Source organism: Numenius arquata, unplaced genomic scaffold (genome assembly GCF_964106895.1).
Source record: "Numenius arquata unplaced genomic scaffold, bNumArq3.hap1.1 HAP1_SCAFFOLD_894, whole genome shotgun sequence".
In the NCBI taxonomy this organism is placed as follows: Eukaryota; Metazoa; Chordata; class Aves; order Charadriiformes; family Scolopacidae; genus Numenius; species Numenius arquata.
In genome coordinates this window covers 31,537-51,897 of record NW_027415312.1, presented here as the reverse complement: position 1 = coordinate 51,897, position 20,361 = coordinate 31,537, and the positions used below count along the sequence as shown (strand labels likewise).

Below are 20,361 nucleotides of genomic sequence, written 5' to 3'. Positions count from 1 at the left end.
GGGGGAGGGGCTCCAGACCTCCTGACACCCCCCCAATCCCTTCCCTTCTGGGGGGGTCCAAGCATCCTGAACACCCCCCCCCCCAAAATCTCTTCTGGGGGTGCTCCAGACACCCTCAACTCCCTCCCCCCCCAAATCTTTTCTCGGGGGGGGGGGGGGGTCCAAGCAGCCTGACACCCCCCCCTCCCCCCAAGCTGGTACCAAACCATCCTTCCCCCACCCCTGGGGGGGGGTGTCCGCAAAACACAGGTCCCTCCCCCTGCCCCAATTTTTAGGGTGCCCCCCCCCCCCGTTTTTAGGGTGTCCCCCCCCCCCAGAACTTACCCTGGGGGAAGGCGAGCAGGGCCTGGGGGGAGGTGTGGACGGGCAGCGAGTGGGTGCGCTGCACCGCGCTGCGGCTCCCGGGGGCCCCCCCGGCCCCCCCAGCCCCAAACCACAGGCTCTGGAGGGGGGGGGGGGGGGGGGGAAGAAACAGGGAGGGTTACGGTGGGGGGGGGACGACGACACCCCAAAACACACCCCCACACCCCCCCACCACCACGGGGAGGGCAGGGTGAAGGAGAACACCCCCCCCAAAAGGAGGCCAGTGTCTGCCCCCCCCCCCAAGAATGCACCCCAAATTCATTCACATGCACCCCCCCCCTCAGGGACCCCACATCTGCCCCCCCACCTTAAGACCCCCCCCCCAAACTCTACAACACACACCCCCCCCCGATCCCAAGGACCCCCAAATCTGCCCCCCCACCCTAAGACTCCCCCCACATACCCCCCCCCAACCCTTAGGACCCCCCCCAAAACCATAAGGACCCCCCCATCTGCTCCCCCCCGACCCCCAAGACCCCCCCCAAATCTCCAAGGACCCCCACATCTACCCCCCCCACGACGCTAAGACCCCCCCAAACCCCCAAATGTGTCCCCCCCAAACTCCCACCAACCCCCAAGGGACCCCAAATCTGCCCCCCCCGACCCTAAAGACCCCCCTCCAAACCTCCAAGGACCCCCATATCTACCCCCCCCCCAACCCCAGGACCTCCCCAAACCCCCCCAGACCCCAAACGTGCCCCCCCCAAACCCCCAACAGCCCCCCCGAATCGCTCCCCCCCCCTCCCAAACGACCCCATCCCCGTGACCCACCTGACGTCCCTGGGCGCCGAGGGGGGGTCCGCCGAGGGGGGGCCGTGGGGCGGGGGCCCCCCCCGCCGGCCCCAGCAGCCCCAGGCGGGCGGGGGCAGCGCGCGGGGGGGCAACGCGAAGGGGCGCTGCCCCCGCCGCCCCCCCGCCCCCCCCACAGAGCCAGCTATGGGGAGCGAGTTGGAACCGAAGGCCCAGCTGGGGGGGGGGGACAGGACACGGGGAGGGGGGGGGTCAGAGGGGTACAGGCCCCCCCCAGACACACACACACACCCCCCCCCCCAGCCCTGGAGGGGCCCCCCCGGGGCAAAAATAAGGCACCTCAACCTTTGGGGGGGGTGAGAAATGGGGCACCCAGGGGTACAGGGGTGTCCTGGGGGGGGTGAGACCCCTACAAACCCCCCCCAAACTGGGGAGGGGGGGGGCTAACTGGGTACGGGGGGGCAACAAGGCATCTGCCCCCCCCCCCCCCCCCGGTGCAAAAATGAGGCACCTCAACCCTCGCGGGGGGGGGGGTGGGTGGGAAATGGGGCACCCGGGGGACAAACTGGGTACAGGGGTGTCTTGGGGGGGGGGTGAGACCCCTACAAACCCCCCCCCCCGTTTGCGGAGGGGGGGGGTTAATTGGGCGGGGGGGGGGGCAACAAGGCATCGAAGGGGGAGCCCCCAAGGGGGTAAAGGCAGCTGTTTAAACCCCGGGAAGGTCCCAAACACACACCCCCCTCCCCCAAAGGGGACAAACTGGGGGAACTGGTGGAAGGAGGGGGGGGTCCCCATCCTCTCTGCCCCCCCCCCCCCCAAAAAAAATGCCCACCTACCCCTTGGGGGGCCGATAACCCGGGCCGTCGAGGGGCACCTTCTTGGGGAAGGCGCGGAGCAGCTTCAGGACCTGCTGCTTCCAGGAGAGGAGCCTCTTCTTCTGCGTCTCCGTGAACGCCTTTTGGGGAGGGGGGGGGACACGGTGTGTGTCACAGCCCCATAAACACACCCCCCCCCCCCAACCCCCCCAAAAACCACCCGGGGTCGTGCCCCCCACCTCGTGGCTCAGGCACTTCTCGAGGAGCTGGAGGTAACTGGTGATGTTCTCCTCGTCCGGCCGCGACACCAGCAGCTGGGTGCACACTGCGGGGGGGGGGGACACACACATCAAAGTCGGGGGGGGGGACACCCCAAGGGTCTGAGGACCCTCACCCCGCCCCAGGAGGCTGGGACACCCCACCACCACCACCCAGCACCCTGGGATCCCCTCAGGACACCCCGGGGGTACCCACGAGGCAGGTGAACTCACCTGGGATGTCCCCTTCGGGACCCCCCCCCCAGCAACCTGACATCCCCCCAGGGGACCCTGGGACCCCCCCCAGGACCCCAAGACCCCACCCCAGCACCTGGGACAAAGTGGGGGGGGGTCTCACCCTTGCCCATGACACGGGTGAACTGCCCCAGGATGTCCCCACTGGGACCCCCCCAGGGGACCCCGAGACCCCCCCCCCAGGACCCCGAGACCCCACCCTGGGACCCCCCCCAGGACCCCGGGACAAAGTGGGGGGGGGGTCTCACCTTTGCCCATGACGCGGGTGAACTGCCCCGGGATGTCCCCGTCGGGGACGGGGGCAGCGGGGGCTTCAGTGTCGGTGGCCGGGTGGGGGGGGAAGGCGTCGGTGGCCCCCCCAGCATCAGGGGTGGCGTTGGGGGGCGGGGGGGCGGCAGGGGGGGGCCGGAAGGCCTTGATGGGGGTCACCATGATCTGCTGCAGCTCCTGCAGCGCCGTCCAGAGGTTGCCCCCCTCCAGGATGTCCTGCGGGGGGGGGGGACACGGGGGGACGGACAGGGGACAACGTAGGACACAGGGTTTAGGGGAGGGGGACACGGGGACACTGGGGGAATGGGACCGACCCCCCCATCCCTGGGGACACAGTTTGGGGGGGGGACACCAGGGACACCCTGTGCCATTCCTGGGAATATGGGGGACACCCCCGGTGCCACCCCCAGGGACCCGAGGGCCACCTCCAGGGACACAAGGGCCACCCAGTGCCACCCCTGAGGGACCTAAGGACCATCCCAGGGACCTGAGGGCCACCCCGGTGCCACCCCCGCGGACCTGAGGGCCACCCTGTGTCACCCCCGGGAACCTGAGAAGCCCAGGCCACCCCTGGGGACCCAAGGGCCACCCTGGTGCCACCCCTGAGGGACCCCAGGAACCCGAAGGCCACCCAGTGCCACCACCAGGGACCTGAAGGCCACCCCAGTGCCATGTCCAGGGACACAGGTCACCCCTGGGGACCCACGGGGCCACCCAGTGTCACCCGCGGAGACCAGAGGGCCGCCTCCAGGGACACAAGGGCCACCCAGTGCCATCTCTGGGGACCTGAGAAACCTAGGCCACCCCTGAGGGACCCAAGGGCCACCCCAGTGCTACGTCCAGGGACCCAGGCCACCCCTGGGCACCCGTGGGTGACCCAAGGGCCACCCCAGTGCCATCTCTGGGGACCTGGGCCACCCCCGGGGAACCGAGTGCCACCCTGGTGCCATCTCTAGGGACCTGAGAAGCCCAGGCCACCCCTGGGCACCCGAGGGCCACCCGGTGCCACCCCTGAGGGACCCCAGGAACCCAAGGGCCACCCTGCTGCCATCTCTAGGGACCTGAGGGCCACCCGGTGCCACCCCCGGGGACCCCAGGAACCGAAGGCCACCCTGGTGCCATCTCTAGGGACCTGGCCACCCCTGGGGACCTGAGGACCACCCGGTGCCACCCCCGGGGACCTGAGTCACCCTTGGGGACCAAAGGGCCATTCTCTGCAACCCCTGAGGAACCCAGGCCACCCCTGGGGACCCGAGGGCCACCCAGTGCCACCACCCCCGAGGGACCCCAGGAACCTGAGGGCCACCCGGTGCCACCCCCGGGGACCCTAGGAACTGAAGGCCACCCTGGTGCCATCTCTAGGAACCTGGCCACCCCTGGGGACCCAAGGGCCACCCCAGTGCCATCTCTGGGGACCTGGGCCACCCCCGGGGACTCGAAGGCCACCCTGGTGCCATCTCTAGGGACCCGAGAAGCCCAGGCCACCCCTGGGGACCCGAGGGCCACCCAGTGCCACCCCTGAGGGACCCGATGGCCACCAAGGTGCCACCTTCTCCAGCGCCCTGAGGACGCTCTGCCGCTCCCGCAGCTTCTGGATGCTGAGGGCGATCTTGTGCCGGGCTCCCTTGGTGACGTTCTGCGGGGGACAAGGGAGGGGGAGATGTGGTCAGATAGATGAGGATGTGTGTCGTCCCCCACGTCCGGGGGGTGTCAGGGGACAGAGGGGACACCCCCTCCCCTACCTGCGACTCGAGGTGATGCTCCGTCAGCGTCATCATCTCCTCGTAGGTCATTTGGGAGAAAAGCGCCGCGTATTTGTGCAGCCGCAGGCTCTTCAGCCAGGAGGGGACATCTTTTTTTTTTGAGGGGACACACACACACACAAGGGGATAAGGGGGTGACAATCAGGTAGCAGGTCCCCGTGACGCCCCCCCCCCCACCCCGCCCCAGGGGGTGTCCCGTCCCGTCCCCCCCCTCTCCCAAACCTTTCATGCCGCTGCCATCCTCCTGGAAGGTGTTGCGGCCGCCGGCCGGCTCCTCCGTCTGCTCGCTGCCCGAGGAGGCCACGCTGCTCTGGGGGGAGAGGGGCGCGTGGTCCCCCCCGAAGGGGGGGCGCGGGGGGGGCCCGGGGACAGCCGCCTCATCCCCCGGGGTTGGGGGGGTCCCCGAACCTCCTCCTCCTCCTCCTCCCCCCCCCCCCCCACTCGCTGCCCCCTCCCTGGGGGCTGCCGGGCACCAGCGAGAGGGAGCGCTTCAGGGGGCTGGGGTGCAGCTGGCAGGGCAGAGCTGGGGGGGGACACACACACACACACACAAAAGGGGGGGGGAAGGGGGTCAGGGGGGGGTCCAGACACCTGGGTCCCTTCTGTGGGACCGCCCCCAAGTCCTCTGTGACCCCCATAGTCCGTCCCCCCCCCCATCCCTTAATGTTCCCCCCAGACCACACCTCAGCCTCTAAAAGTCCCGTCCCCCCCCCCGACACCTAACGTGTGTCCCCCCCCTCAGGTCCCTTCCCAGCTCCTTTGTCCCCTCCCTGTCCCCCCTCAATCCTTGATGTCTCCTCCCACAGCCCTCTTGTCCCCTCCAGACCCAAACCTGTCCCCCCCCGAGACCCCTCCCTGTCCCCCTCAACGCCTCAGCCCCTAACGTCCCGTCCCCCCCAGGCCCCTTCCCATCCCCCTCATCCCCCCCAGACCCCTCCTCAATCCTTGATGTCATCCCCCCCCAGCCCCTTTGTCCCCCCCGAGACCCCTCCCTGTCCCCCCCCAACCCCTAATGTCCCCCCCTGAGACCCCTCCCTGTCCCCCCCAGACCCCTCCTCAGCCCCCACTGTCCCCCTTGTCCCCTCCTTGTCCCCCCCCCGACTCCTCCTCAGCCCCCACTGTCCCCCTTGTCCCCTCCTTGTCCCCCCCCCGACTCCTCCTCAGCCCCCAATGTCCCCCTTGTCCCCTCCTTGTCCCCCCCCAGACCCCTCTTCAGCCCCCAGAGTCCCCCCCAGGTCCCTTCCCAGCTCCCCTGACCCCTCCAGACCCCTCCCTGTCCCCCCCAACCCCTCCTCAGCCCCCAATGTCGTCCCCCCCCCGTCCCCACTCACCCGCTCCCCCCAGGCCGTTACCACTGGCGGGGGTGTGGAAAGGGGGGTGCCCGTTCTCCCGGGGCGGGGGGGCCGCCTCGGGCCAGGCCGCCCCCATCTCGCCACCCGCCGGGTGCTCGGGCCACTCGTGGGGGGGAGGCGGCCGCCGAGGGGCTTCAGAGCGAGGGGGTCGAGCCGGGGCCGGTCCCCCTCCACCGCCGCCGCCCCCGGTAGCCAAACGCTCTTCCAGGTGGCCAAGCCAGAGGGCCAGGGCGCTGCGGTCGTCCAGGGTGGTGGCCGGGTGGATGAGGGCGTAGGAGAGGAGCTGGCGGCTCTCCTCCACGCAGCGGTTGCTCTCGATGGCGTAGGCCAACACCTTCTGCAGCCGCTTCATGTACTCGGCCTTGGCGGCCGCGTTGCCCGGCTGCAGCAGGGGCAAGTGGGCCAGCAGCAGGGCCACCGCTGCCTCCGCCGGCTCCTGCGGCCACTGGCTGATGGCGGCTGAGGGAAGGGGGGGGAAATGGGGGGGGGGTGTTAGAGGATTGGGGGGGAAATAGAGCTGCGACCCGCGTGGAATGGGCTTGGCGGGGTCTGGGAGAGGAGAACGGACCCACATGGAATCGGTTTGAGGGGGGGGTTTGGGGGGAACGGACCCCGTGGAACCCCCTTATTGGGGATTCGGGGGGGAATGGAGCCACATGGAATCAGCTCGTGTGGGCATGTGGGGGGAATGGACCCCATGGAACCACCTTCTTGGGGATTTGGGGGGGAATGGACCCTGTGGAACCCCCTTATTGGGGATTTGGGGGGGAATGGACCCACATGGAATCAGCTTGTGGGGGGGGGTTGGGGGGATTTGGAGGGGAATGGACCCACATGGAATCAGCTTGTGGGGGGGGGGTTAGGGGGATTTGGAGGGGAATGGACCCTGTGGAACCACCTTATTGGGGCGTTGAGGGGTTTTTGGGGGGAATAGACCCCGTGGAATCAGTTTATTGGGGTGTCGGGGGGAATAGAACCCATGGAATTGGCTTGTGGGGGATTTGAGAGGAATGGACCCCGTGGAACCACCCTATTGGGGTGTTGGGGGGGAATGGGGGGGAATGGAGCCTGTGGAATCGGCTTGGGGAGGGTTTGGGGGGATTCCGGGGGGAATGGACCCATGTGGAATCCCCTTATTGGGGATTCGGGGGGGAATGGACCCACGTGGAATCAGCTTGTGGGGGGGTTTGGGGGGATTCGGGGGGAATGGACCCCATAGAACCACCTTATTGGGGTGTTGGGGGGGAATGGAGCCCGTGGAATCAGCTTGGGGTGTGGGGGTTGGGGGGAACGGACCCCATGGAACCGGTTTGGGGGGAATTTAGAGGGGAATGGACCCCATGGAACCACCTTATTGGGGTGTTGAGGGGGATTTGGGGGGGAACGGACCCCGTGGAACCACCTTATTGGGGTGCTGGGGGGGAATGGACCCCTACAGATCCCTCCCACCCACCCACCCAGGGAACCCCTGGGGTCCCTACAAGAGCCCCCTTACCTACCCGGGGAACCCCACAGAACCCTCCCACCCATCTAGGGAGCCCTTGGGGTCCCTACAGAGCCCCCCTACCCACCCAGGGAGCCCCAAAGAACTCTCCCACCCACCCAGGGAGCCCCCATGGGTCCCTACAGAGGCCCCCTACCCACCCAAGGAACCCCAAAGAACTCTCCCACCCACCCAGGGAGCCCTTGGGGTCCCTACAAGAGCCCCCCTACCCACCCAGGGAGCCCCATGGGTCCCTACAGAGCCCCCCTACCCACCCAGGGAGCCCCAAAGAACTCTCCCACCCACCCAGGGAGCCCTTGGGGTCCCTAGAGAGCCCCCCTACCCACCCAGGGAGCCCCACAAAGCCCTCCCACCCACCCAGGGAACCCTTGGGATCCCTACAGAGCCCCCCTACCCACCCAGGGAACCAAACAGAACCCTCCCACCCACCCAGAGAGCCCCAAAGAACTCTCCCACCCCCCCAGGGAGCCCTTGGGGTCCCTACAAGAGCCCCCTTACCCACCCAGGGAATCCCAAAGAACCCTCCCACCCACCCAGGGAGCCCCCATGGGTCCCTACAGAGCCCACCCACCCACCCAGGGAACCCCAAAGAACCCTCCCACCCACCCAGGGAGCCCTTGGGGTCCCTACAAGAGCCCCCTTACCCACCCAGGGAATCCCAAAGAACCCTCCCACCCACCCAGGGAGCCCCAAGAAGCCCCCCCTTCCCCATCCCTTGACTGACCGGCGCTGTTGGCCTCGGCCTCGAGGAGGTGGATGTCGGCGCAGTCGGCCAGCGAGTGCTCGAGGCAGAGCTGGAGGAAGCGGGCCTGGGTGCGGGTGACGCGCTTCAGCAGCGAGAGGAGGGCCACCGTCTGCTCGCACTCGTTCCAGCCCTTGAACCACCCCGCCACGATCCCCACCTGGTCCCGGAACATCATGGCGGTGCCGGGGGGCTTACGGTGGCGGTGGTGGTGGTGGCGGCGGGGAGGAGGGGTGGGGAGGGGGGGGGGAGACACGGAGCCGGCCGTGCCCCCCCCTCACATGGCGGCGATGAGGAGGCCGCGGCCCCCGCGGGGGCTGGCTGAGGAGTGGGTGCCCCCCCGGGCCAGGGCGGGCATGGGATGGGTGAGGGTCGAGGGGGGTGAGGGGGCGACGAGGCCCCCGACAGCTCCGGTCAGGCCCCCCCCCCGGCTGCGTTCCCGTGGGAGATCCCTGCAGAAAGAGGGGAGACGGGGTGGTGTCAGGTCCGGGCACCCTCTATGGGGACCCCCCTGGGAGACGGGGACACCCCCACAAGGATGGGAACCCTCCCAAGGGGAAGGGGACCCCTCTGTGGGGACCCCCCAGAGAGACAGGGACACCCCCACAGGGATGGGGACCCTCTGTAGGGACCCCGCAGGGACATCCCCACAGGAATGGGGACCCTCTCAAGGGGAAGGGGGCCCCTCTGTGGAGACCCCCCCACAGGGATGGGAACCCTCTGTAAGGACCCCCCAGCGACACCCCCCCAGAGACGGGGACCCACCCGAGAAAAAGGGGACCCTCTGTGGGGACTCCCCAGGGACACCTCTGCGGGGACAGGGACCCTCCCAAGGGGAAGGGAACCCCCTTTGGGGACCCCCCATGTAGACGGGGACACCCCCACAAGGATGGGAACCCTCCCAAGGGGAAGGGGACCCCCTTTGGGGACCCCCCAGGGAGATGGAGACACCCCCACAGGGATGGGGACCCTCTGTAGGGACCCCCCAGGGACATCCCCACAGGAATGGGAACCCTCTCAAGGGGAAGGGGACCCCTCTGTGAGGACCCCCCAGGGACACCTCCGCGGGGACAGGGACCCTTTATGGGACTAGGGACCCTCCCACGGGGACAAGGGTCCTCCTTGGGGACCCCCCAGGGGGACAGGGACCTTCTGTGGGATCAGGGTCACCCCCCCCCCCCACGGGGCCGGGCCCCCCCGTAGGACACCATCCCCCCCCCAGGACACCATCCCCCCCCCCCACCATGCGACCGGGAGCATCTCAGGCTACCGCTTGAGCCCTGCCGAGCCCCCCCCCCCAGGGGTGCCCACCCCGCTGCCGGTACCCGGAGAAGGGATCCACCGCCCCGGGGGGCCCGGGCGACACACAGGACACCCCACCCCCCCCACCCCCGCCCCCGGGGAAGGACGCGGGGCTCCCCCGTGCAACCGGGAGCATCCCAGGGTACTGCTTCAGCCCTGCCGAGCCCCCCCCCCCAGGGGTGCCCACCCCGCTCCCGACACCCGGAGAAGGGATCCCCGGCCCCAGGGCGACCGGGTGAGACGCGGGACCCCCCCCCCCCGGGAGGGAAGCGGGACCCCCTCGGAGGGCCCGGTAGGACCGGCCGCCCTGGAAGAGACGAAGGGGGGAGCAGCCGAAGGGGCGGGAGAGGGGTCGCGGTGCCCTTCAGCGCCATCCCGGGGGGCGGGAGGAGCGGGAGGGGGGGGTTGGGGCCTAGCGGGGCCTGGGCCCGGTACCGAGCCGGGGGGGGGGGGGGGGGAGGTGTCGGTCAGGGCCCGGCCGGTGGCGGCGCAGGCCCGCTGGGGGCGGAGAGGGCCCGAGGGGCGGTCTCGGGGAAGGGGGGGGGGTGGTTCTAGGGGAAGTGGGGGGGTCTCGAGGGGTCGCGGCCGGTACCGGGGCCGCCCCTTCACTCACCGCCGCCGCGCTCGGAGGCGGCCGTCGCCGCCGCGCCAACGTCAGCACGCACGGGTGCGTCAGCGCGCCGCCGCGCCTGCGCCCGCCGCCGCGCCCCGCCCCTTCCGCCGCACGCACGCGCGCGCGCACGTTGCGGGGGGTCGCGGCCAATGGGAGGGCGGTGTCGGGGATGGGGTGGGGTGGGGGAAGCTTCCGGCGGAGGTTGGCCCGCCTCTCGCCGCCCCGCCCCGCCTCCCCATTGGACGGCGGCGCTGCCAATGGGAGAGCGCGGGGGAGGGGGGGGGGCGGGGGCGGAGGGGGCGTGGCGCCGCGAGTGGGGAAGCGGGAAGAGGCCACGCCTCTTCGCGCCGGCCACGCCCCCGCCTGCCACGTCCACCCTGAGGCCACGCCCCCTCTCCAGGCCACGCCTCCCTCCCCGTTGGGCCACGCCCCCGGGCGGCGGCCGGGGCCCTCTCTGGGGGCGGGGTGGTTTTTTTCCGAGGGGGCGGGGCCTGTTTGGGGCGGGGCCTGTGGGTGTGGCTGGGGGCGGGGCCTGTGGGGGCCGGGGCCGCGGGGTCGTGACTCTGGGGCCCTGAAAAGGGGGGGGGAGGGAGGGGGGCATGACCCCGGTGACCCTGTCCCCCAGTATCCCCAGTGTCCCCCAGTATCACCAGTGTCCCCAGCCCAGGCCCCCCCAGTGCCCTCCAGTGTCCCCCAGTGTGTCCCCAGTGTGTCCCAGTGTCCCCAGCCCAGGTCCCCCAGTGCCCTCCAGTGTCCCCCAGCGTGTCCCAGTGTCCCCAGCCCAGGTCCCCCAGTGTCCCCCAGTATCCCCAGTGTCTGTCTCCCCAGTGTGTCCCAGTGTCTCCCAGTGTGTCTCCCAGTGTCCCCCAGTGTCCCTCCAGTGTCCCCCCGTGTCATCCCAGTGTGTCCCAGTGTCCCCCCCAGTGTCCCCCAATGTGTCCCAGTGTCCCCAGTGTGTCCCCAGTGTGTTCCCAGTGTCCCCAGTATGTTCCCCAGTGTGTCCCCAGTGTGTCCCAGTGTGTCCCAGTGTCCCCCAGCATCCCCCATGTGTCCCCAAGGCCCCCCCAGTGTCCCCAGTGTCCCCCAGTATCCCCAGCCCGGGTCCCCCAGTGTCCCCCAGTGTCTCCCAGTATCCCCAGTGCCCCGTCTCCTCCAGCCCATCCTCACTGTCCCCAAAGCCCAGTGTCCCCCCCCACGGTGTCCCCAGCAGGGGGGGGGCTGTGGGACCGGGAGAGAGGGACGGAGGGACAGACGGACAGACGGACAGAGGGAGGGATGGAGGGAGGGCAGGACAGACGGATGGACAGACAGACGGACAGACGGGGGGGGGTGGAGAGCCAAGGGCGGGGGGGGGGGGGGAGAGACAGACAGACGGACAGGGGGGGTGGAAAGAGGGAAGGACAGACAGACAGACAGACGGGGGGTGTGGAGGGCCGAGGTTCTGGGGGAGGACAGACGGACAAAGGGATGGATGGATGGATGGGTGGATGGGTGGATGGATGGCAGGACAAACGGACAGATGGATGGACAGAGGGAGGGACAGACAGACGGAGGGATGGACAGACGGACCGAGGGCTGGGGGAGGACAGACAGACAGACAGAGGGAGGGAGGGATGGATGGATGGATGGATGGATGGAGGGCAGGACAGATGGACAGACAGGCGGACAGAGGGAGGGACAGACGGACAGAGGGAGGGATGGATGGAGAGCAGGACAGACGGACAGACAGACGGAGGGAGGCATGGAGGGATGGACAGACTGACGGAGGGAGGGATGGATGGATGGAGGGCAGGACAGACGGACAGACGGGGGGAGGGAGGGATGGATGGATGGATGGATGGATGGAGGGCAGGACAGACAGACAGACGGACGGAGGGAGGGACAGACGGACAGACGGACGGAGGGAGGGACAGACAGACAGACGGACGGAGGGATGGATGGATGGATGGAGGGCAGGACAGACGGACAGACGGACGGAGGGAGGGACAGACGGACAGACGGGGGGAGGGAGGGATGGATGGATGGATGGATGGATGGATGGAGGGCAGGACAGACGGACAGACAGACGGAGGGAGGGACAGACGGACGGAGGGAGGGATGGATGGATGGAGGGCAGGACAGACAGACGGAGGGAGGGACAGACGGACAGACGGACGGAGGGATGGATGGATGGATGGAGGGATGGAGGGATGGATGGAGGGCAGGACAGACGGACAGACAGACGGAGGGAGGGACAGACGGACAGACGGGGGGAGGGAGGGATGGATGGACGGACGGAGGGAGGGATGGATGGATGGAGGGCAGGACAGACAGACGGAGGGAGGGACAGACGGACAGACGGACGGAGGGAGGGACCGGTGGCCCCGCCGGTGTCGGGGGCAGGGGAGCAGAGCCCGCTCCGGCCCCCCCCCCCCCCCGTGTGTCCGTCCGTGGGTCCGTCCCTCTGTCCGTCCGTGGGTCCGTCCGTGGCCCCGCCCCTCCCCGTGGCCCCGCCCCTTCCCGTGGCCCCGCCCCCCCGGCCCCGCCCCGGCGGCTCTGCGGCTCCGAGCGGCGGCGGCGGCGGCCTGTTCCGGCGGGACCGGGGCTGCACCGGCACCGGCACCGCCCCGGGGCCGCCCCGCCGTCATCGGACACCCCCCCCCACCCCCCCATCCCAACCCCGGCATCCCGGTAACCGCCCCCCCCCCCCTTCAGCATCCCGGCATCCCGGTCCTACCCCCCCCCCACCGCCAGCATCGCGGTACCCAACCCCGGCATCCCGATAACCCCCCCCCTCCGGCATCCCGGTAACCCCCCAGCATCCCGGTAACCCCCCCCCTCCGGCATCCCGGTAACCCCCCAGCATCCCGGTAACCCCCCCCCCCCTCCGGCATCACGGTAGCGCCCCCCCCCCCTTCAGCATCCCGCTAACCTTCCCCCCCCCCTCCAGCATCCCCCCCGACATCCCGGTCCCCCCCCACCCCATCATCCCGGTGCTCCCCCTTCCCGGTACCGCCATCCATCCCCCCCCCCCCTCCTCCTCCCATCGCCCCTCCCCAACCCCGCTACAACCGGGCCCGGTGCCCCCCCCCCCCCCACCTCTTCGTTCTCAGTGCCCCCTCCCCCCCCCCAGCACGTCCCCGCCCATGGCCCCCCGGGGGGGCGAGGCCTGACCGGGCCCGGTCCCCCACCCCCCCCGCCTTCCCGGGGCCGGTGCCACGCTCGGAGCTGCCATGGGAGCGTCCGTGGGCTGAGCCCCCCCCCCCAGGTACCGGGGGCTTCACCGGGGGGGGGGGGGGGGGGGGCAGGTGCCGGGGGTCAGGGTACCGGGGGGGGGAGGTACGAGAAGGGGGGCGCCGGAGGCGGGGGGGTGATACCGGAGCCGGGGGGGGGGGGGCACTGGGGGCTGGGGGAGGCACTGGGGTGGGCGGTCTCTGGGTTGTGGCGGTCTGTACTGGGCCATGCTGGGCTGAAATGGGCTGTACTGGGCTATACTGGTTTGTACTGGGTCCATAATGGGCTGTGCAGTCCTGTACTGGGCTGTACTGGGCCATACTGGGATGTGCAGTCCTGTACTGGTCTGTACTGGGTTGGTACTGGGCTGAGCTGTCCCATACTGGTCTGTACTGGGCCATACTGGGATGTGCAGTCCTGTACTGGTCTGTACTGGGTTGGTACTGGGCTGAGCTGTCCCATATTGGTCTGTACTGGGCCATACTGGGATGTGCAGTCTTGTACTGGGTCTGTACTGGGCTGAGCTGTCCCATACTGGTCTGTACTGAGTCTGTACTGGGATGTGTAGTCCTGTACTGGTCTGTACCGGGTCTGTACTGGGCTGAGCTGTGCCATACTGGTCTGTACTAGGCTGAACTGTCCCATATTGGTCTGTACTGGGCCATACTGGGATGTGCAGTCCTGTAATGGTCTGTACTGGGTCTACTGGGCTGAGCTGTCCCATACTGGTCTGTACTGGGCTGAGCTGCACCATATTGGTCTGTACTGGGCCATACTGGGATGTGCAGTCCTGTAGTGGTCTGTACTGGGCTGAGCTGCTCCATATTGGTCTGTACTGGGCTGTTCTGGGCCATATTGGTTTGTACTGGGCTGTGCTGGGCCGTACTGGGATATGCTGGGTCTTACTGGGTTGGGCTGGACCATACTGGGCTGTGCTGGGCCTTACTGGCCCATACTGGGCTCTACTGAGCCATACTGGACTGTACTGCTCACACATACTGGGATGTACTGGGCTGTGCTGAGCCATACTGGGCTGTGCGCATCTGTACTGGTCCATACTGGTCGGTCCGTACTGGTGGGTACTAGTCCATACTGGGTCCATGCTGAGCCATACTGGGCTGTGCGCATCTGTACTGGTCCATACTGGTGGGTCTGTACTGGTAGGTACTGGTCCATACTGGGTCCATGCTGGTGGGTATGGGCTCATACTGGTCAGTACTGGGGGGTCTGTACTGGGGGGTACTGGTCCGTACTTGTTCATACTGGACGGTACTGGTCCATACTGGGTCCATGCTGGTGGGTATGGGCTCAAACTGGTCCGTACTGGTGGGTCCGTACTGGTGGGTACTGGTCCATACTGGTGAGAATGGGTCTGTACTGGTGGGTACTGGTCCATACTAGTCTGTACTGGTGGGTACTGGTCCGTACTGGTGCGTATGGGTCCTTAATGGTCCATACTGGTCCGTACTGGTCCATGCTGGTCTGTACTGGTCCATACTGGCCCGTCCCCTGTCCCCACAGGCCCCGTGGCGACGCCCAGACGGGACCGAGATGGAGCCCTGAGAGGAGGTAACGGGATCACATGGGAACACATGGGATCACACGGGAACACATGGGATCACATGGGATCATGAGGGATTTCGGGACACGGGAACACGGGATCTCATGGGATCAGGCGGGATCTCCCTGGATCTCATGGGACACACGGGATCTCATGGGATCACACGAGAACATGGGATCACACGGGATCTCATGGGACACACAGGATCATGAGGGATCTCAGGACACACAGGAACATGCAGGGAACACAGGATCACACGGGAACTTAGGGGATCTCACAGGATCAGGCGGGATCTCCCTGGATCTCATGGGATCTCATGGGAACACACGGGATCTCATGGGATCATGAGGGACCTCAGGACACACAGGAACACGCCGGGAACATGGGATCACATGGGATCTCACGGGATCAGGTGGGGTCTCCCCAGATCTCATGGGACACATGGGAACACATGGGATCTCATGGGATCACATGGAGGGACCTCGGGACACACAGGAACACGCCGGGAACATGGGATCCCATGGGATCCCATGGGATATGTGGGATCATGAGGGATCTCGGGGCACACGGGAACATGCCAGGAACACGGGATCACACAGGACACACAGGCTCACATGGGATCTCACGGGATCACACTGGATCCCATGGGACACATGGGATTATGAGGGATCTCGGGACACACGGGATCACACGGGAACACAGAGGGCACATGGGATGTCATGGGTTCTCATGGGACACACGGGATCACACGGGATCTCACAGATCCCAGGGGATGGGGTGGGGTGTCCCCCCCCCGGGCCCAATCCTGCCCCCCCGTCCCCCCACATCCCCTCTCCCCACCGCCACCCTGACCCCCCCCGTCCCCCCCCGGGCCCGATCCTGCCCCCCTGACCCCATGTAACCCCCCAACCCTGACCGCCCTGTCCCCCCCCGGGCCCGATCCTGCCCCCCCTGACCCCTTGGCCCCCTGTTCCTTCCCGTGTCCCCCCCTCATCCTGCCCCCCCTGTCCCCCTTTGGGCTCGATCCTGCCCCCCTGACCCCCCAACCCTGCCCCCCCTGTCCCCCCTCTGGGCACGATCCTGCTCCCCCCGACCCCCCACATCCCCTCTACCCACCCCCCCCTTCCTCCCTGTCCCCCTTTGGGCTCGATCCTGCCCCCCTGCCCCCCTGTACCCCCCCAACCCTGACCCCCCTGTCCCCTCCACGGGCACGATCCTGCCCCCCTGACCCCTTGTCCCCCGCCGTGTCCCCCCCTTATCCTTCCTCACTGTCCCCTCCAGGGCTCGATCCTGCCCCCCTGACCCCATGTACACCCCCCCCGTTCCCCCCCCATGCCCCATCCTGCTCCCCTGCCCCCCCACATCCCCTCTACCCACCCCCCCCCTTCCTCCCTGTCCCCCCTCCGGGCACAATCCTGCCCCCCCCGACCCCCCACATCCCCTCTACCCACCCCCCCCCCCCCTTCCTCCCTGTCCCCCCTCCGGACACGATCCTGGCCCCCCCCCCCCTCACCCCCCCTTGTCCCCGCAGGCGCCGCCGGGGCCGGCGGAGGATGGCGAAGCTGCTGGTGCCCCTGGTGATGCTGGGGGCGGTGGCGGGGTCCCACCGCTGCCCCCCCCGCTGCCTCTGCCCGGCGGCGGCCCCCAACCCCACCCTCCTCTGCGCCCGCACGGGGCTGCTGGCCGTGCCCCCCACCCTGGACCGGGGGGCCGTGGAGCTGCGTTTGGCCGACAACTTCATCGGGGCGGTGGGGCGCAGCGACTTCGCCAACATGAGCAGCCTGGTCCACCTCACCCTCTCCCGCAACGGCCTCCGCCGCCTGGCCCCCGGCGCCTTCGCCGACCTGCGCGCCCTGCGCGCCCTCCACCTGGACGGCAACCGCTTGCCCGCCCTCAGCGGCCCCCAGCTCCGGGGCTTGGCCAGCCTCCGCCACCTCATCCTGGCCAACAACCAACTGGCCGCCATCGAGCCGGCCGCCTTCGCCGCCTTCGCCGCCACCGTGGAGGACCTGGACCTCTCCCACAACAACCTGCCGGCCCTCCCCTGGGAGGCGGTGGCCGCCATGGCCAGCTTGGCCACCCTCACTTTAGACCACAACCTGCTGGAGCGGGTGCCCGCCGGGGCGGTGGCCCGCTTGCCCCGCTTGGCTCGCTTGGACCTGACGGCCAACCGGCTACGAGCCCTGCCGCCGGTGCCGGGGCCACCGGGACCCAGTTTGGTAGCCGGGGGCAACCCTTTGCACTGTAACTGCGAGCTGCTGTGGCTACGGCGGCTGACGGCGCCGGGGCGCCTGGAGAGCTGCGCTTCGCCCCCCCCGCTAGCCGGACGGCTACTGTGGGCCGTGCCGGAGGAGGAATTGGCTTGCCGGGCTCCCGCCATCGCCGGGGCGGTTGCCCAACCGGCCGCCGTCTTGGAAGGGCAACCTTTGAGGTTGGGGTGCGCGGCGGCCGGGGACCCCCCCCCGGCCCTGCACTGGTTGGGACCCGACGGGCGGCTAGTGCAGAACGGCTCCCGGCGAGCCCTGGGGGCCGACGGCTCCTTGGAGCTGCGGGTGGCCACCTTGCGGGACCACGGGGCTTTCACCTGCGTGGCCTCCAACGCCGCCGGCGAAGCGGCCGCCCGGGTGGAGGTGGCCGTCCTGCCCTTGCCCGTTCCCCACGGGGACGGGGAAGGGGGGGAGGCCGAAGCCGCTGGGCCGGGTCCCTCCGACATGGCGCGGGCCGGGGGCAACGAGTCGCGGGCAACGGGCGAGCGGCGGGTGGTGGCCGCCGAGGTGACGGGCTCCTCGGCGCGCATCCGCTGGTTGCCCCAGCGCCACGTCCCCGGCATCCGCGTGTTCCAGGTGCAGTACAACAGCTCCCTCGACGACACCTTCGTCTACAGGTGGGTGCCCGCGGGGCGGGCTTTTGGGGGGATTTCAGGGGGTTTTGGGGGTCCTGGGGTGCTTTTCCCCGGCGTTGCGCCACGTGAGACCGGGGGGGTGTGGGGGGGGCACGGAGAGGGGAGGGCATCGCTTGGTCCATGTGGCACGGGGTGGCATCTCAGGAGGCCAGGTGGCACCACGTGGCATCGCACGGCACGGCGTGGCGTGGCATGGTGGCCTCTGGCATGGCGTGGCACCGTGTGGCATGGCATGACATGGTGCCATGTGGCACCGCGTGGCATCTCTTGGTGGCATCCGGCACCGTGTGGCACCACGTGGCATCTCATGGTGGCACCTGGCACGGCGTGGCACCGCGTGGCGTGGCGTGGCATGGCATGACATGGTGCCATGTGGCACCTCGCGGCATCGCGTGGCATCTCTTGGTGGCATCTGGCCCGGCGTGGCACCATGCGGCATCACATGGCACCGCGTGGCATCGCTTGGTGGCATCTGGCACCTCACGGCACCATGTGGCGTGGCACACGTCCAGGTGGCACCTCACGGCACCGCGTGGCATGGCGTGGCATGATGTGGCACTGCGTGGCGTGGCACCACGTGGCATCGCTTGGTGGCATCTGGCATGACATGGCACCGCGTGGCTTGGTGTGGCGTGGCATGACGTGGTGCCATGTGGCACCGCGTGGCATCGCTTGGTGGCATCTGGCATGACATGGCACCGTGTGGCTTGGTGTGGCGTGGCATGACGTGGTGACACGTGGCGCCGCGTGGCATCGCTTGGTGGCATCTCGCACCTCATGGCAGCGTGTGGCGTGGCTTGGTGGCATCTGGCACGGCATGGCACCGCGTGACGTCGCTTGCTGGCAAGTGGCATGGCATGGCACGAGGCCACGTGGCACCTCACGGCACCGCGTGGCGTGGCTTGGTGGCATCCGGCGCGGCGTGGCACCGCGTGACGTCGCGTGCTGCCACCTTGGCGCCGCGTGGCGTGTTGTGGCATCGCGTGTCACGGCACCGCGTGTCACGGCTTGGTGCCACCTCCCGTGGCCGCGTGGTACCGCCGAGGACTGGCCGTGCCGGTGCCCCCCCCCCCCGTGTCCCCCCCCCCCGCGTGTGCCTGCCCCCCCCCCGGGCACTCCCCAACCCCTGGGTGCCCCCACTCTAGGCTGCTTCCCCCCCCCCCCCCCCCAAGGTTGCTGCCCCCCCCTCAATCCCTGGGTGCCCCCCAACCCCTGCGTACCCCCCACCTCCGAGTGCCCCCCCCCCCACTGAGTGTCCCCCAGCCCCCGGGTACCTCCCACCCCCTGAGCGCCCCCCCAACCCCCGTTTCCCCCACCCCCCCCACAGGCTGTTGCCCCCACCCCAACCCCCGTGTGCCCCCCCCCCTCCCCGCCAGGTTCCTGCCCCCCCAACCCCAGGGTACCCCCCACCCCCCGGGTACCCCCCACCCCCTGAGTGCCGCCCCCCCACAACTGTGTGTGTCCCCCCCACAGGCCCCGTGTGCCCCCCCCCCCCAGGTTCCTGCCCCCCCCCACCCCCTGAGTGCCCCCCCCTCACTGAGTGCCCCCCCCCCGCAGGCTGCTGCCCCCCTACCCCCCGGGTACCCCCCACCCCCTGAGTGCCCCCCCCCTCACTGAGTGTCCCCCCCCCGCAGGCTGCTGCCCCCCTCCAGCCGGAGCTTCGTGCTGCGGGACTTGGCCGCGGGCCGCCACTACGATCTCTGCGTCTCCGCCCTCTTGGCCCAAGGGGGGGGCACGGCGGGGGGGGGCGCAGGAGGGACCCCCCCCCTCCTCCCCCCGCCCTTTGGGCTGCGTCCGTTTCGCCACCCCCGGCGGGAGTGAAAACGGCGGGGGGGCGGGGGGAGGAGGCGGCGGGGGGGCGGGGGGGGGCGGTGGCGGGGAGGGGGGGGGGGGGGTGCGCCGCCCTCCCCCGCCCCCACTTTTTGGGGGGCACCGTCATCATCGTCATCGGCGCCGCCATCGCCGCCTCCGTCCTCGTCTTCATCCTCATCCTCACCGCCCGCTACAAAGCGGCCGCCGCCGCCCGCCGGCCCCCCCCCGCCGCCGTCGCCAGCGTCTGCTCCCAAACCAACGGCACCCCCCGCCCCCCCGAACCCCCCCCCGCCCAAGGCGCCCCCCCCCCCCCACACCACCACCACCCCCCCCCGACCAGGGCGCCCACCACCCCCCCTTCCTTTCTGCCCCCCGCCCTGGGGGGTGGTGGTGCGGGAGGGGGGGGTGCTGTCGGAGGTGGGGGGGTTGTTCTCGGTGCGGGGGGGTCGCGGGGGCTCTTCCCCAGCCACAGTTACCCCCGCAGGGCACGGACTCGGCGTCACGGTTCCCTCCCCCGCCTCGACCTGCCCGAGGGGACCCCCCCGCTGCGCCCCTCCTTCGGCAGCACCCACTGGATGCTGGAGAGCACCGTCTAGTTGGGGGGGGGGGTGTAAATTGGGGGGGGGGGGACGACGACACACACACACACAGAGCACCCAGGGGTGCTCGGGGGGGGGGGCTCCTGGGCAACCCCAGGGGCTGGGGGGGCTCCTGGGGGGGGTGATCCTGGGGAGAAAACCCACCCCTGGGGGCTCCCGGGGGGGCTCCTGGGGGGCTAAACCCACCCCTGGGGGGCTCGCGGGGGGGCCAAACCCACCCTTGGGTGCTCCTGGGGGGGAAACCCACCTCTGGGGGCTCCTGGGCACCCTTGGGTGGTCCTGGGGGGG

General features: G+C 69.7%; 2 protein-coding genes across 2 annotated transcripts; one reads left to right on the top strand and one right to left on the bottom strand.

The window, feature by feature from the left end:
- Nucleotides 1-324: 324 nt before the first annotated feature.
- Nucleotides 325-8,249, bottom strand: SAMD4B (sterile alpha motif domain containing 4B; the record flags this gene model as incomplete). Its single annotated transcript, XM_074167619.1, is given in 12 exon segments — nt 325-442; nt 1,135-1,223; nt 1,226-1,329; nt 1,950-2,068; nt 2,168-2,253; nt 2,689-2,926; nt 4,260-4,346; nt 4,453-4,562; nt 4,696-4,871; nt 4,906-4,996; nt 5,805-6,284; nt 8,054-8,249. Coding segments are annotated over 12 exon segments (1,894 nt in total), but the record flags the coding sequence as incomplete, so codon positions are not given.
- A 6,235-nt stretch (nt 8,250-14,484) lies between these two features.
- On the top strand, nt 14,485-20,070 carry LOC141478597 (leucine-rich repeat and fibronectin type-III domain-containing protein 3-like). The gene is given in 5 exon segments (XM_074167623.1): nt 14,485-14,768; nt 16,292-17,644; nt 19,297-19,432; nt 19,434-19,483; nt 19,554-20,070. Coding segments are annotated over 5 exon segments (2,259 nt in total). The 5' UTR covers nt 14,485-14,565.
- The last annotated feature ends 291 nt before the right edge of the window (nt 20,071-20,361 follow it).